The following is a 14,529-nucleotide window of genomic DNA, read 5'->3' as shown; positions in this document are numbered from 1 at the left end:
ATGCTCAGCTAATGCTAATGCACCTTTTTTTATATCACTTTAAAAACATATTTGTTAAGTTTTCTGATGGGAACATGAATAAGTTTTACTTTTTAATTCAGTTTAACAAAACAAGCTGCCACAGAAAAAATATGATTCTGCAAAAAAACGGAATAACAACCTTACAACTACTTGGTGGTTTCACTTTTCATATTACTGGGATATCATACTTATGCATCGTGTTTGTGTATTTTCCTCATAATGTCCTGTTTCCTGAAAGTAAAACACGTCAGCAGCACAAAGCCGATGACTGCTGCACCGTTTGCATTCATTATCTCAAGTTAGTGCAGCTTTATTTAAGTGTTTTTATTTGGCTTTATTTGACTGCTGCCATTAGTATTTGGTAATCTTTCATCAAAGCACATCACCCCCTCCCAGTGCTCAATTTCAATTTGCATGACTCACGTCCTGATCCTCTCTATCTGGGACGTACTAGCAGATCTGAGTAAAGCTGCAGAGGGCGTTTCTGGACTTCTCCGTATTGTGCAATTATTACATGTATCTAGGATTTATGTGTGTAACGAAGAATTAGTTCTACTTCCATCCCCGCAACAGTCAACAGTTAATTCCTCTTCCTCCTCGCCCTGTTTTCTACTTCCCTGTGCAGCTCGCACGATACAAACACACTCACATCAATGTTTTGCGTTTCATGGGAGGGAAAAGGCTGTAAGAGCAGCGCAAAGAGGGAGGACATGCAAAACCTGCTGATATTAATGACTAAAATAATGTTGGAGCTATCTTAGCCTCTTTGTGTGAGGCCCAGGACATAAAAAGTAGATGAATGAACCAGAACAATACCTACTCAACTTACTTGTTGTTTTAAAGTCTCATAAATATCAAGATGAGAAAATATCTAATGAAATGTGTTTAGGTCATGGCATGGAAGGACTGAATGAGAGAAAGACAACATGGAGAACAGATATAATGAAACAAAAAGAACCAAAGTCAAACAGAAACTACTGCAGAGAGACACAATATGACCACAAAGAGACATGTGACAGCTGAAAAGATGCAAAAAGAGAAATGCAAATGACTAAAGAAAGATGCAAAGTGACAACAGACGGACAAAAACAGTGACAGAAAGAAATGCAATACGACTACAGGGAAGCAGCCACGAAAAAAGGATTAAAGAGAAATGCATCACAAACATCTAGAGAAAGACGTGAAACAATAACAAATAGACGGCTACACAAAGATGCAATGTGACAACACAGTGAGAAAAACAACAAGACAGAGATGCAGAATTATCGGAAAGAAAAGGAAAACGACCAAAACTGATGCCGACGTCGGCAAGGAGGCCTAAATCAACCGAACAGAGACACAAAAAGAGAGATGCAAGCGACAACAGAAAGATGCACAGTTTCACAGTTACCCAAAGTGTAAAGTGTGACGACACGGAGAAGCAAAGCAACCACGATGTGAGAAACACAACCACACAGAGGTGCAGAACGGTCAAAAAGAGACAGGAATCGACCAGAAACAGATTCAGAAGAGACACAACATGACCACAAAGACATGCAAAATGACAACAACTAGACAAAAACAGCCGTGCAGTGATGCAAACTTACAAAAAATGACAAAAAAGGACCAAAAAGAAATGTAAAATGACCCAAGAGAGACGCAAACAACTACAGACATGACAATAAACTGACTAAAAACAGCTTCAAGGCAACTTAAATGGACAACGGAGACACAAGTTAAGGAAAACCTCCACATAGAGACGTAGAGCAGTCAAAAAAAATGGTGCAAAATTGTCAGAGACATAAAACAAACACAGAAGAGACACAAAATGACCAAAAAGAGATGCAAAGTGACAACAAACAGACAAAAAACTGCCAAAAGGTGACGCAAACATAGACAAACAAGAACAAAACAAACAAAAAGAGATGTAAAATGACCCAAGAAAGATGCAAACAAGTCCAGAAGGATGCAGAATAACAAAAAACAGACAAAAAACATCCACAGAGTGACACAAAGCAACCAGAAACCGATGCAAAGTTGACAAAGAGACACAACACAAACAAAAGAGAGAGATGCAAAATGACAATAAAACAGCTTTATAGCAACACAAAGTGGCTACAAAGAGAAGCAATATGACCACAAAATGAGAAAAAAACAACCACACAGAGATGCGCAACAATTACAACAAATGAGCTTCAAAGTGACAACAAATTTACGCAAATGTCCACAGAGACAAAAAAAGGACCAAAGCAAATTGCAAAAAACTACAGAAAGATGTAAAAATGACAGAAAAAGGCAACAACATTGACACAGAGCGACTACAAAGAGAGAGAAAATAACCAAAGAGAGACGCAAACTGACAACAAACGTGGAAAAACAAGTACAAAACAGACAAAAAGAGACAAATAAAGGAACAAAAAGAGACAAATAAAGGAACAAAAAGAGATGCAAAATGACCCAAGAAAGATGCAAACAAGTCCTGAAGGATGCAACAATGACAACAGACCAAAAATGTCTACACAGTGACACAAAGCAAACAAATAAGACACAAAAGGGGATTCAAACAAAAAAAAGAGACAGAAAACTAGTAAATAAAGTCACTAAGTAGAGAAAGATGCAAAATAAATATAAAACAACCTAAAAAGAGACCAAAGAGATGCAAAATGACAACAAAGAGATGTAAAACTGCGACAAAAACCGAGACAAACAAGCACAAAACACGCAAAAGGAGACAAAAATGGACACAAAGTTGACAAAGAGTCATAGAGCAACCACAAAAAGGGGAAAAAACGAGATGCAATATGACAAGAAACTGATTCAAAGCAACGCAAAGAGAAGCACCTTGATCAAAATGTGAGAAAAACAACCACACAGGGACACAGAACGATCAAAAGGAGACTCAAAAGAACAAGCGACGACATGAAACTTAACTCTTTTCACACCTTTAATTACACGAGAGTCAAACTGAGCGTCGTCCAGTAAAAGTGGAGAAGGTGGAGTTCCAGTTAAACATATGACCCGTGAGCGCTCAGGCTGGGGGTTAACCATACTGCTGAAACAACGGGCTGCACACAACAGCACAGGATGAGGAAATGAAGTGGAGCAACCGGGTGACTTCAGCCCTTTATTGCCTTGCAAATATCCCTGAGCTGGAAACACAGAGCCCTTTGCCCAGACATATCAGCCCAGCGCTGGCCACCCCTCCGACTGCTCATGGTACGTAAACCCAACATGCCTTAAACCCAGACATATCTTCTCTTTCTAGTCTCTGTTCCCGCGGCCTGTTCTTAGAAGTGCTTCTCCTCTTTAATGCTGAATATGTAGCAGCCTGAAAGTAGTTCCTGAAAAAGCAGGAAATGAAAGTTGTGCTTGCTTGTCGGTGTGAGGCGGCCGAGTTTCTTGCGGCGGTGATGGTGACCGGGTCTGGTGAAGCCAGCCAGACTTTGATTGAGGCTTGTTAATGAGTAACGGAGAAGAAGGAGCAACCTTCAGTTTGTTTAGCTCTTTAGTGAATGACTCACACTGTACTCTGACAAGAAACCCATTTGTATATCGGGGCTGGACGGCGCTCTGAGGAGAGGATTTCACTTTGATATTTATTTGTATGAGGCTGAGTTTTGTTGACTGAGACACGGCTGCCATGGTGAGTGTTCTTTAACATATTTAAACCTGAGTATTTAACGTAACGCTCTCACACGGGCCTTCGTAAACCCTCCGACTCCTTCCTGTTTAACAGCAGCAGGAAGTGACACTCGGTCTGTCAGAAAACTCTTGCACAGAACGATCTTTAGCCTGGCTTCAACCACGACATTTAAACGTTTTATCTTTATTTCCTGCAGGCTGACACGAACCCTCAGCCGCCCGCCTCGGGCACCTCCTCGTCCCAGCTCGACCAAGTGCAGGGTCAGGTGAACGAGGTGAAAGTTATTCTCAAAGACAACATCAACAAAGTGCTGGAGAGGGGCGACAGGTTAGATGATCTCATCGGCAAGACCGACGACCTGCAGGCCACCGTGAGTATCTGACCCACATAGATAAATATCTAAACGACTGAGGCTGCAGGAGGAAATGCATCGACATCACGAGCTTTCAGAGGCTCATACTGCACCTGTCGTTAAAACACAATCAATTTATTAAGATTAAAGCAGCAGCTCCCAACATTTTTTGTTTGTGGCCTCTTAGGAAACTCTAAACTAATCAAATATACTCCTTTGAGTCTCGTTTGAGGCACAACTGTGTCAAATTACTGAACATTTCTCATAAAATATGAAAGAATAGTCCAGTCTTTGCTTGGTTTGCTCAAACACAACTTCATCCACATGTAATTTATGTTAATTATGCAAAAATGTTTTATAGAGTTGACAGAAACTGGAAGTCTCAAACTATTACTCATAACTATTACTTGAAGGTGTTTTACAGCAATTCATTCATTTCCTTATTAGCAAAATTTTGTTCAGTAGGCTAACTTTTCATACCAGCAGGTGGCAGTAATTATCGTTCAAAAGGGGAAATGGGAAACAATTAGCTGAGGGGCTAGGAAGCTAGCAGGGGCTACTATTAGCTGACAGATGAGGAAGCTAGGAAAAGCTACTATTAGCTGACAGATGAGGAAGCTAGGAAAAGCTACTATTAGCTGGGAGGCGAGGAAGCTAGGAGCAGTTACTATTAGCTGGGAGGCTAAAGAGCTAGGAGGAGCTACTATTAGCTGAGAGGTGAGGAAGCTAGGAAGAGCTACTATTAGCTGACAGATGAGGAAGCTAGGAGGAGATACTATTAGCTGAGAGGCGAGAAAGCTAGGAAAAGCTACTATTAGCTAGGAGGCTAAGGAGCTGGGAGGAGCTACTATTAGCTGGGAGGCTAAGGAGCTAGGAGGAGCTACTATTAGCTGACAGGTGAGTAAGCTAGGAAGAGCTATTAACTGAGAGGCAACGAAGCTAGGAGGAGCTAGTGTTATCTGGGAGGCTAGGAAGAGCTAGTATTAGCTGACAGGTGAGGAAGCTAGGAGGAGCTACTATTAGCTGAGAGGTAAGGAAGCTAGGTGGAGCTACTATTAGCTGACAGGTGAGTAAGCTAGGAAGAGCTATTAACTGAGAGGCAACGAAGCTAGGAGGAGCTAGTGTTATCTGGGAGGCTAGGAAGACCTAGTATTAGCTGACAGGTGAGGAAGCTAGGAGGAGCTACTATTAGCTGGGAGGCTAGGAAGCTAGGAAGAGCTGCAATTAGCTAGGAAGCTAGGAAACTATGGGGAGCTGTTCAGTAACTTTTCATAGCAGCAGGTGGCAGTATTCATCATTCAAAAGGGGAAACAGGAAGTATTACTATTAGCTGAGGGGCTAGGAAGCTAGGAAGAGCTACTGTTAGTTGAAAGAGAATATTTAAGACTTTTCGAAGCTGAACTGTATACCTGCTAATATATATATATATTTTCTTTTAAAGAAACAGTTAACGTATTTCATTACATTTCCAGCTTCATATGGATCCAGTCCAATTTTAATTGACTATTGCTTCATTGAAAGAATATTTATCATAATTTTTAGGTGAATTTACTATTTTAGTGACAAAATGTGAATATTTCTGTCATATATGATGACAGAAATATTTTTATAGCTAATTTATGTTGAACAAAAGAGGAAATGGAAACTGCAGCTAAGACTGAATATTGAATATATATCTTAAAACAAATATTTTTATTTTATTAGTATTGTATCTGATTATTATATTACATTTATAACATCAAAAAAATATGATGGGGGGAAAATAATCTAACATTTTATATCCATTTTCAACTTTATGTGAATCTAGTGAAACAGCAGAAACACATAGGGACAAAATATGTTAATTTTAGCAGGTAAATGTAAAACTGAACAAAAGAGGAAATAGAAACAGCTTCTAAATATTTATTCATTTTTTTCTTTCAATGAAAGAAGTTAAATTCTTACAACATCAAATAAACCAGTATATTTGATGACATTTACATCTTTATATGGCCAATTAGAAACAATTAATTCTTCTTAGAGTTGCAAGTTTGTCATATTATTATTGTTATATTATTTTATATTCTCTGTAATAGCACAAAAACATGAAGGAAAAAAATAAACGGACAAAATAAACTGTAGTTATTTATTATTTTTATTACATTTCAAGCTTCATATGAACCTGGTGAAACAGCAGAGCATGAATGAATTACTTAACCACCACATATAGTATTATTATATATATAATATTATATATTAATTACTAATTATTCTTACAGCTGCAGGTATGAGCTGATTGATATTTGATTAAACGATTTTGAGCGAATTTGCCAAATATTTTCTGGTTTAAGCAGCAAAATTTAGTTTCAGAACCTGAATTTAAACCTCTTTATTCTTTGACTCGGTTAAATTATTTTTAAAAATGCATTAGTGTGATGGAAAAAATATTATTTTATGACATTTCCAGCTTTATATGAACCTGGTGAAGCAGCAGAAAGTGGATAATTTCTCTTAAAAGTGACTGATCGCCTAAAATCTGCTCCATTTTAATGTAGACTATAGTTTAGATGAACAAAATAAGTGATACCTACTAATGTCTTTTTCTTTTCTAAATAAACAAATGTAATTCTGTTTCATTAATTCTAAGTTTTCTGTCATTTTCTCTTCGAAGGCCGACTCGTTCCAGAGAACGTCCACGCGGGTCGCCCGTAAATACTGGTGGAAAAACATCAAACTGATGATTATAATCGGCTTGATCGTGGTGATCATCATCATCCTCATCATCCTCGCCGCCACCAACGTTATATGAACCACCCCGGAAGAACTCGGGCCTGCTCGTCCACGGACATTCGGTTGCACTCAGGAGTCGTGGGAGATGTTTTTTTTTATATATATATATTCAGAGATCAAAAAGCGATGATGGTTATTGATTCGGTTCAGAGATTAAAAGTCGGCTGAAATCCTTCGTTAACACTCCAACAGTCGACATCACTCTTATTAATGGAAACGCAAATGAGCGTTTATTGTTTTTATTTTAATACACTGTGTATATACTGTATATGTATCATATGACTGATGATAAAGAGGATAATTACAACACATGGGTTTGTATCTTTGCTACCACAGTACTGTGTGTGTGTGTGTGTGTGTGTGTGTGTGTGATGAGTTTAAACCAACATTACATTTGAATTATGGAATAAACAAGTCACAAGAATCAGTTGAGAACATTAAATAGAAAAGAAGAAGAAGAAGAAGAAGAAGAAGAAGGGATGAGGAACTTATTAAGAGGTCGCCACAGTCTGAATAAACACTGACATACTGTGGTAAATATAGATAAGTGTACTGTAGGTTCATCTTCATTTATTGTCTTACAATCAGCTACCATCATCTCTCCGGTCGACGCTCCGGCGGCGTCGCTCCTCGTCGCTCTGAAACCTGCAGAGAACAAGCGAAAACGAAATCAGCCCTGGACGAATCAAAAGACGCTGCTGCCATCACTAAGAGCTAAAGGAATCCCCTGTTTATAACGTCCCATGTAATAATAATAAATAAAATAAGAAACAATAAGAAAATTATTTTGTGTTTTTTTAAAAAAAGTTAGAAAGTTAAGCGAGAAACCTTCAGATCGGTCAAAAAAGTACACGTTAAAGAAAGCATCACATGCAAATTTCTGGAAATTTTTCTGTAGCGACTCTTTGATTCTTCTGGTTTTACCGAGAGGAAAATATGTTACAGGGAAATTATGAAAAAAATAATTAAAGAGGAAGAACTTTTCCATCATCGCTGTCTGTCAGTAACACAAAACAGAACAATACATGTACACAAAGTAAAGCACTTTATCCCCCAACACAGTAGAGTCCAAAACCAGGTTTTAGCTCATGGACTACTGGCTAAATAAAGAAACAAGCATTTTAGATAAGATTAGAAGTGCATATATATATAAATATATATATTAACATTAGGAACTGGAAAGTCCAGAGAAAGCTGTACGTATCCTTTGAAAAGCAAATAGTTATTTTCAAATATTTATAATCATATTACTTGTGGGGGAGTAAGGGCCTGTAAAAAATGACAATTACATGTGTATATTTTAAGTTTTACATTACAAACAGTTGCAAAGAAATTAAAAATGGAAAGAAAGATGACAAAGCTGGACGTGTCCCATATTGTTTAGTTTAGAAATGCTGATACAGGATGTTGTAAGACCATACCAAATGGCAGCATTCGAGAGCGTATGCTTCTCGTACCCGGTCCGCATTGAGCGGGCCCTGAGAGTATCTGGGAGTCAGCTCATGGCCTGCAAGGAAGCTCCGCTGGCAGGTACAAACAAGGTATGTCAGAGTTAGGAGACAACACACTTTCCTTTTCTGTTTTCCTTTGCACATCCTTAACTTTGGCATCCATTTACTGTAGTAGCAGAACTTTACCTGTTAACTTTACAAAAAAAAAAAAAAAAAGAAGGTGCAAAAGAGGCAGCAGAAGGCCGGCTGTTAAAATAATCGCCACATGAGCGTAGCCTCTATGTTACCACTACTGTAAAGCACTTGAGGGTGCTGAGAAAAAGAAATTTATAAAGAGGAAAATTATGCATAATGTTACCAAACACCAAAGTAAATATAACTACTTTAAGTTTTTAAATGACGACGTGTATTTGTGCGGCTACGTACCTACTTGTGGACGAGGGGTCTCTCCCCTTTAATACGGCTTGTAACTGTTGGTGTGACCACCACGCCGCGGCGACTTGCCGTATCCGCCGGATTGATCTGCGAGTGCAGAATAAAATCATTTTCATCCTTTTGACAAATAAAAGAAGACAACTGACCCTTTTTTTTTTTGTTTTGTTTTTTTTAAAGTCAAGGCCTGCCCATGTTACTGTTGCTAGGTTAGACAAACAATAGATTAGAGGCTTGTGCACACGGGACTGGGTTTGACCTGGAGACCTCGAGTCATGTAGGAATAGTCGCAGAGGTCGTCTGTGATTTCAATCCCGCTGAATCAGCCATGTGTGCGATTCGAACCGCAAATTACAAACCATGTTCCTCCTAAAACAGAGGCCCTGTGATGAAATGAATCCAGTGTGAATCAGCGTCTTTTATCTTTATTTTTTAAAGAGTGTTCTTTGATTTGCAGCTCTTTTTCAGCCTCCGCTTCCCTCAGTAATTATATATAATTAAGGTTGTGTTAAAGTTTGGACAAATGTTTGGATGCCAAGTCAAGATGTCACAGAAAGAAAAAAAAAAAAAAAAAAAGCTCAAAACCATCAGAAGAATGAACTCGTGAAGGATGAAGAGATGGATGAGATGCACGGCAGCAGATTTGGATGTGTTGGACTTTATTTACGATGCATTAATTTGTTCATCAACATCATTAAACGTGGAGCTGATTTAAACACTAACAGGTAGTTTGTAAATTCTCCCCCAACATCAATACAGTCGCATCACATCAGGTTTTATTTTTGAAAAATATATATATATATATATATTTATTTTTTTTACTATCAATCTGAATCAAGAAAAGCAAAGTAACATAACAAAGTAATATAAAAGTTATATTATAACCTCTGACATGTAGTGGGGTGGAAGCAGGAAGTAGCAGAGACGACAGAACCAGAGATTCAAGCCCCGTTAACCTGAGGACGTCTTAGAACCTACGTCCTGTTTTCACGGGATAATTAAACTCCAAATTTAACGACTTTATCTCTGGTTATGGCGTCTCTGTCATATGTACAGAAGGTTTTTTATTTGGGTTGAACTCCCAGTCTGGTCACACACACACAGCCCAATCAGGTGGTGACGTTTCTCAGTATTTATTTGTTTATTTCTTTTTTGGGATAGGCAATAAAAAAACAAAAATAATAAAAAAAAAACAAACACGCCACACATTTTAAACATTTTTCCTTAATTGTCCCGTTCTCAATTTCCCTCTTCTTTTGTGACGAAAGAGTTTGTTTGTCTTACCGGAACGTCACGTTAGCAACGGTAACCATGGGTAGGAGCCTTCTGGTTGGCGGGTCAGCAAGAACCAATCAGAAGGGGTCATGAGGCTGGGGGGGCTCTTACTAACCGTTGTAGTCACCATAGCCGTAATAGTTGTTGTAAGCTGGGTAATCATAGCCACCATATCCTCCATATCCTTGATTACCGTAACCATAATTCCCATAATTCCCATAGCCTTGATTCCAGTAGTTGCCGTAACCCTGGTTCCAATTCTGACTGGGGCCTGAAAAGAAACAGAAAAGATACGTTTAGAGAATTATACGATTTACTGAAACTGAAAATTACAACATTACTTGTTTCCTTTTGGTTCACTAGTCCTGCACTAAATCTTGAAATCTTTCTTTCTCTGTACGCAAATGAATATCGACTGAATGTGTTTTTGTTGTTTCAGAACCAAGAACAGCTGTAAAATACAGTAAAATAAATACAGACTTCATGTGGGGCAAAGCATACAATTGTAACATTGCTGTTTTGCAACGATTCATCGCTATCCACTGTTGTTTCAGAACCAAGAACAGCTGTTTGTTGACTTGGGGAAATGATCCATATTTTGGATCAAGGTGTAAAGTTTCTCACGCGTTAAGTTCTTCTTTACTTCCAACCTGATGTTAGTTATTTTACAAACAAAGCTTCCACGCGCATCATAGCTTCATTATTTTACTGATGTCAATTAAAATGCCAGTTTATTAGGTACACAAGTGAAAACATTCTACTATAACAGCCCTTCACTAAATCTTGAAATCTTTCTCTCTCTGTACGAAAATAAATATCGATTTAATGTGTTTTTGTTGTTTCAGAACCAAGAACAGCTGCTTGTTGACTTTGGGAGACGATCCAGATTTTGGAAGAAGCTGGAAAGTCTTTCACACGTTAAGTTCTTCCTTATTTCCGCCCTGACGTTAGTTATTTTAAAACTGTAACAGCTGCTGTTTCACAACGATGCATCGCTATCCACTGTTGTTTCAGAACCAAGGACAGCTGTTTGTTGACTTGGGGAGATGATCCATATTTTGGAACAAGCTGTAAAGTCTCTCACACGTTAAGTTCTTCTTTATTTATTGATTTCCGCCCTGACAAAGCTTCCATGCGCATCATAGTTTCACTACTCTACCGATGTCAATTAAAATGCCAGTTTATTAGGTACACTAGTGAAAACATTCTACTGTAACAGCCCTGCACTAAATCTTGTCTTCCTAAAGGTTCTGGCATTCAGTAATAATAATTCAGAGAGCTGTTGAATGAAAACTCACCACCACCTCGTCCTCGAGACCTGGACGAGTAGCCCCCTCTGCCTCCCCAGTACTGCTGCTGCTGGTACTGCTCCTTGGACATCGCCACTTTTATTTCACACTGTAAGAACCGATCATATAAATCGACATTAAAAAAAGGCTAGGGTCTGACTTGAAGCAAAACTAAAAATAAAAAACAACAAAGATCCCGTACCTTGCTTAGTCCAATATTGTGATACTTCTTCTCCATGATTTTCTTCACTGGTTCCTCTTCTTTGAACGTGATGAAGCAGAAACCTCGCCTTTTGTTTGTTTTGTTCTCCATGGGAAGTTCAATCGACTCCACCTGCTCACATTATGTATAAACATGAATACAATAACACGACAAGAGGGGGAAAACGTGCAGCGTGGAGATGATCGTACCTCGCCGAAAGCATCAAAGTACTCTCTGACTTTCTCCTCAGGAGTGTCTGGAGAGAGGCCGCCGACGAAGATCTTCTTCACGGGCTCCTTGCTCTTCATGGCCTTGGCTTTTTTGGGGTCGATGACCTTCCCGTTGAGTTTATGTTCCTTCTGTGAGGCGACCTTCACAACGAAACAAATAAACGACAAAAAGGTCACACAGAATTCTGCCTATCTGAGTCCAACGCAACGAATGTTCAGATGTATTTAGCCTCATAATCAAGACTAGTTTCACTTAATTCAAGGCCTGCAAATACTTTTCAGAGCCAGAGTTATTTCTTAAATTCGCCTTGTTTTGTCCAGCTAACACTCCAAAATTGGACTATACTGTCCCATAGAAGAGGAAAATGTAGGAAATCAGTATTTCATACCAACTTCTATCATTCAGTACCAGATCAGAAGGATTTAGAGCCAGTTTGTGCCTCACCTCCATTATCACTGCAGAGCTGAGGATGTAATTGAGCTAAAAAATAAATATCTGGGAATCTCGTTTAACAATGTAAATTGAAAAAAATCTTCGCCTGTTGCAGAATAACCTTGTTTTTGTACTTGTTTTCCAAGATGCACTACTTATTTCTAGTACAAACGAATGTGTACTGTGTATTGTGTTATCCTCGTGTATACTCCAATTTTTTCCAAGATCACCGTGATGCAAAAGGAAAACGAAAACTGGATGCCCGACATCTGCACTGTGTTTGTGGCGGTATGCCGTGCACAGATACAACGCAGGCAGGAGAATACCTTATCGACACTCTCGGCTTCTTTGAAGAGCACGAAGCCGAAGCCCCTCGAACGTCCAGTCATGGGGTCCAGCTTTAACGTGCAGTCAACGACCTCCCCGAACTTTGAGAAGTAATCCTTCAGGTCCTTCTTGGTCGTGTCCCAGCTGAGCCCTCCGACAAACATCTTCCTGTTGATAAAACGGAGATAAGAACGGTAAGACGCTGAATGAGGAAAGCGCTTAAACAAATCCCCACGTTTACTACAAATAACCTGGAAGCGCGAATGTCTAGACCTTATTGTTGTATTAATTTTCCTTTATTTCTCTTTTAACACTCAAAAAAACTTGTTAAGTTATATTTTTCCATCAGAGAAAGACTGAAAAGCTGCAAAAAAATGCTTTTCAGCAAATCTGACAATTGTTAACTTCAATAATCTTATTATTATTTAGTGAAACTGGTGTACTTTTATTTACTGTTTGGTCATTTAATCTATAATAAAACATATTTTAGAAGCTATACATATACATTTATTTACTACAGAACTTCCGTTTACTTCCATTTGAAATGTAGACAATAGTAAAAAGATAAAAATATTCTAATCCCTTTAATTGTCTGAGCAGCTGTCGAAGAAACCAAAAGTTTACTGTCACAGAAAATTAGCAAATATTTAAAGGCGTCTCCGCGTGCGTCCACAGCCAACACTTGAGATCCGATCTTAGTATCTGTATACAAATAAACACCGAGATCATTGAGCAGAATATCGTAGTAGTGTTGTCTGGATACTCTGTGTCCTCTCTTGTCATTTCTATCCAGCTTTAATTACACGTGTGTATAAACCTAGAATCAAAATAGCGCCTCCACATCCATCTTGACCGACCACTTAAGATCTGACCTCGGTTTCATGCTCGCAAATAAACACCGACATCATTTGGGGCGTCGGCAGAATACTGTAACAGCTGCTGTTTCAAATCAGTGCTCCGCTACCCACTGTTGTTTCAGAACCATGAACAGCTCTGTTTGTTTTGTGTGTGTGTGTGTGTGTGTGTGTGTCATGACTGAAGATGATACACATGCTGGAACAAGATGTAATGTTCTCTCTGGCCCGCTGACAGCACACTCATTAGGTTATTTATTTATACACCAAGCTCAAGTTATAACTCTGGACGCCTCCATAAGCAGATGTCAATTAAACCGGCCAGTTTATTAGGTACACTAGAGAAGCAGTAACACTCTTTCACTAAATCTTATCTTGACAAACGTTCTGGTATTCTGCACTAACACAGAGAGCTGTTGAATCAGCTGTTTTCATTCTGAATGGGGCTGTGAACTGTTCCTATTATTTTGACATTTCACTCAGTGGGCTATGGCTGTCACATTGAAGTGCCTTCGTTTTCCACTGGTTGTACCTAATACACCGGGAAGTGGGTGTATGTAAAAGCCCGGGGTGGGTGGATAGGGGGGCAGCTAACGTCTCCTTACCCCTCATCCTCCTCGTTTTTACTAGCGTCAATCCTCGAGCCCTCGGCCTCGCCCCCCATCAGGCCACAGTCCCCAGCCGCTGACATCGGGTCGTCGCTGTTCGCCTCCCCATCCTCCTCCATTCTCATCATCGACGGGTCATCGCTGAATTCATAATCATCCGACATCTTTTGACTTTTTTTTTGTTGTTGTTTGTTTGTTTAAATAACTCAAGTTTTAAGTTTTAAATCACAGCTGCTGCACCCACTCGGAAACTAAAGCTACGTCAAAACAAAAAAAATTTACCAGTAGCAGCTAAGCTAGCAGCTGGCTTGTTGTGAGCTACTGGTGACAGCTAGCGGCTAGCTAACATTTAGGATATATCGTTAAATAAAAAAACGACTGCCGCCAAGTTTAACCATCTGTACGTTTGTTTAACGTTATTATTTTTTGTTTCGGGAAAGCAAATTTAAAAAAAAAAGGGTAGAGTTAGGAAGGTGTATTTTGTGAGCGTCGATTTGTTTTCATCGCCGTTACTTCCTTCTTCTTCGGTGGTTTTTAACAACAGGAGACGAACAGAAGGGAAGCGTCCACAGCGCCCCCTACTGTATGCTAGTATGTATGCTCAAATTAATTTATAAGGAATTTATTTATTTTTATACTTATATATATATATATATTAATATAT

The 14,529-nt window shown here is 38.9% G+C and overlaps 2 protein-coding genes across 3 annotated transcripts; one reads left to right on the top strand and one right to left on the bottom strand.

Moving 5' to 3' along the window:
• Positions 1-3,064: 3,064 nt before the first annotated feature.
• LOC311507816 (vesicle-associated membrane protein 8) lies at positions 3,065-6,783 on the top strand (the record flags this gene model as incomplete). 2 transcript variants are annotated; one of them, XM_084572331.1, is made up of 3 exons in its annotated part: positions 3,065-3,216; positions 3,840-4,013; positions 6,646-6,783. In XM_084572331.1, exons 1-3 carry the CDS (start codon positions 3,214-3,216, stop codon positions 6,781-6,783), a joined length of 315 nt encoding a protein of 104 aa, XP_084428457.1. In that variant the 5' UTR covers positions 3,065-3,213. The 2 variants fall into 2 exon arrangements, with proteins under 2 accessions (XP_084428457.1, XP_084428458.1); XM_084572332.1 differs by lacking the exon at positions 3,065-3,216 and adding an exon at positions 3,300-3,643.
• A 492-nt stretch (positions 6,784-7,275) lies between these two features.
• hnrnpd (heterogeneous nuclear ribonucleoprotein D) lies at positions 7,276-14,386 on the bottom strand. Its single transcript, XM_084572330.1, has 8 exons — positions 13,863-14,386; positions 12,403-12,571; positions 11,623-11,784; positions 11,414-11,545; positions 11,221-11,320; positions 10,038-10,193; positions 8,642-8,737; positions 7,276-7,409 (listed from the first exon to the last, which is right to left on the bottom strand). The coding sequence occupies exons 1-7, from the start codon at positions 14,027-14,029 to the stop codon at positions 8,670-8,672; spliced, it is 954 nt and encodes a 317-aa protein (XP_084428456.1). The 5' UTR covers positions 14,030-14,386; the 3' UTR covers positions 7,276-7,409; positions 8,642-8,669.
• Positions 14,387-14,529: the final 143 nt, after the last annotated feature.

This window comes from Chelon labrosus, assembly GCF_963514085.1.
Source record: "Chelon labrosus genome assembly, chromosome: 22".
In the NCBI taxonomy this organism is placed as follows: domain Eukaryota; kingdom Metazoa; phylum Chordata; class Actinopteri; order Mugiliformes; family Mugilidae; genus Chelon; species Chelon labrosus.
Note: the sequence above shows the minus strand (reverse complement) of the source record. Positions and strands in the feature narration are given on the sequence as shown.

Coding starts and splice junctions, on each gene's coding strand:
- hnrnpd (XM_084572330.1), bottom strand. CDS start 14,029: ATGTCGGATGATTATGAATTCAGCGATGACCCGTCGATGATGAGAATG. Junction 12,572..13,862: donor AAAAACGAGGAGGATGAGGG/GTAAGGAGACGT, acceptor TTTTATCAACAG/GAAGATGTTTGTCGGAGGGC. Junction 11,785..12,402: donor AAGCCGAGAGTGTCGATAAG/GTATTCTCCTGC, acceptor TTCGTTGTGAAG/GTCGCCTCACAGAAGGAACA.